Genomic DNA, 2,575 nt, shown 5'->3' on the forward strand with positions numbered 1-2,575 from the left:
TTTTATCGCAGCAACAAAAGCGCACCATAAAATTTCAATTGTATACAAACCTGATGCGTTGAATATGACCATCAGGTTTTGAAATGATTTCTGGTAAAGAGTTTTTACGATTGACTTGAGTTAAGGCTATATCATCAGTAGGTAAAGAATCTGTAACGGGAGGGTTGTGTACTGTAGCTTGTGTAGTCACACCATTCGTTTGTTGATGATTACTTCTAGAAGATCCTCGACGTCGATCACGGAATAGGGAGGGTGAATTTAAATATCCCGAAGAACCTACACCTTAAAGGGATTGTAAAAAGGCTTTCTAAAATTTGTTATGTGTATCAGGAACACCATTCCAATTTTTAATCAGAAGTCTGTGCAATTCCACTAAAACTATGTGGTTTATGATGTCACTAATCGCAAAGGGCTTATATGATAAAGAAAATTTCACGATTAGTGACGTCATCAAACACTTAGTGTAAATGGATTTTATGAATGAAATTGGAATGGTATAAATTGATGCTAATAGTGTCCCCAATGTTCTTTAAAAATCTAGAAAATTTCCTTTCAATCCCTTTAAAATAAAAACTGTATATATGTTTATTATTGATTTAAATAAGATAAAGCTATATATTAAATATGGTGTTAAAAACTGATAGAATTCAGTTAAACCTATTCCCTTTTCAGAACGCAAAAATAAAACTTTATTTTCATAATTTAGTAAAACAATATTTATGATATTGACAATAAAAAAATTTTAGTGAACCACCGAGTTTTGGGGTTCTATAATATTTTCAAATAAATTTTTGATTGACTCAACTCACCTTTAAAACTGTATGTTTTCTCAAATTTAGGAGAATAACTGACAGTACTTGAACATTGACTACATCGAGAACACGGCCGAGATCGGTCCTAAAACATACAAACAAAATATCAACATTTTACAAGATCTTACAAAGATAATAACCGAGTTTCTCGAGAATCTTATTCATATAAATAACTTTTATAAGGATAACAACTTAGGTTCTCGAGAATACTTTAACCAAATCTCTTGGTATTAATTTCACAAAGATAACAATATGGGTTCAAGGTGTTCTTTGACCAAACCTCTTGGCATCACAAGAATAACAATATGGGTTCTCAAGGATACTATCTAACAGCTGGTCTTTGATAGTAAAGGTATCTCAGGGATTCTGTCAAAGTTTGAATACAGTACCTGTACATGTGTAGCTTGGTCATGTAATAATGATTTATCAGTATAAGAACTAGTTGAATACAGTACCTGTACATGTGTAGCTTGGTCATGTAATAATGATTTATCAGTATAAGAACTAGTTGAACACAGTACCTGTACATGTGTAGCTTGGTCATGTAATAATGATTTATCAGTATAAGAACTAGTTGAATACAGTACCTGTACATGTGTAGCTTGGTCATGTAATAATGATTTATCAGTATAGGAACTAGTTGAATACAGTACCTGTACATGTGTAGCTTGGTCATGTAATAATGATTTATCAGTATAGGAACTAGTTGAATACAGTACCTGTACATGTGTAGCTTGGTCATGTAATAATGATTTATCAGTATAAGAACTAGTTGAATACAGTACCTGTACATGTGTAGCTTGGTCATGTAATAATGATTTATCTATATAGGAACTAGTTGAATACAGTACCTGTACATGTGTAGCTTGGTCATGTAATAATGATTTATCAGTATAGTAACTAGTTGAATACAGTACCTGTACATGTGTAGCTTGGTCATGTAATAATGATTTATCAGTATAAGAACTAGTTGAATACAGTACCTGTACATGTGTAGCTTGGTCATGTAATAATGATTTATCAGTATAGTAACTAGTTGAATACAGTACCTGTACATGTGTAGCTTGGTCATGTAATAATGATTTATCAGTATAGGAACTAGTTGAATACAGTACCTGTACATGTGTAGCTTGGTCATGTAATAATGATTTATCAGTATAAGAACTAGTTGAATACAGTACCTGTACATGTGTAGCTTGGTCATGTAATAATGATTTATCAGTATAAGAACTAGTTGAAGGCGGGGCAGGACTGGTGGAATGACTCGTTCGTAGACTAATCGACGTCGAGGACCTCAAAGCTTCGTTTTCTCTCTTCAACAGATAAATCTTCTTCTCAAGACTGAAGTAGAAGAACATGTACTGTATAATTGCGACTATTATGCGCACCAATTCTTACTATAAAGTTCTTACAATCTGTTATTGTCCTATAACAAAACACAAGACAATATTATGGAATATAACACACTTCTTTAATAAGGTTGGGCACATAACGTCTACATCTGATGACGACACGTGTATATTGTGTTGAAACGTTATTTTATAATATTTTTATAATATTGCCTTGTGTTTTGTTATGTGCTCCTCACTTCTATATGTCGTTCTCTTATATTATTGTCCTACAGATCATTTCTATTCTTTAGATAAAAAGACCAGTTGATTATTTCTAACAATCCAGTTGTAATAGTTGACAAGTCATACTTTATACTAGTCCCGCAATTTCCCACTCTGCCATGAGGGGGATAACGCACTTTCATAACAGTC

General features: G+C 32.7%; 1 protein-coding gene across 1 annotated transcript in view; it reads right to left on the reverse strand.

Annotated features, from left to right (window-relative positions):
- Positions 1–1,134: 1,134 nt before the first annotated feature.
- Positions 1,135–2,575, reverse strand: part of LOTGIDRAFT_141972 (hypothetical protein) — a gene marked incomplete at both ends in the record, with an annotated part of 3,727 nt that continues 2,286 nt past the window's right edge. The window contains 2 exon segments of the mRNA XM_009051827.1: positions 1,135–1,635; positions 1,648–2,042. Coding sequence (XP_009050075.1) covers positions 1,135–1,635; positions 1,648–2,042 — 896 coding nt within the window.

Source organism: Lottia gigantea, assembly GCF_000327385.1.
Source record: "Lottia gigantea unplaced genomic scaffold LOTGIsca_171, whole genome shotgun sequence".
NCBI classification, from domain to species: Eukaryota; Metazoa; Mollusca; class Gastropoda; family Lottiidae; genus Lottia; species Lottia gigantea.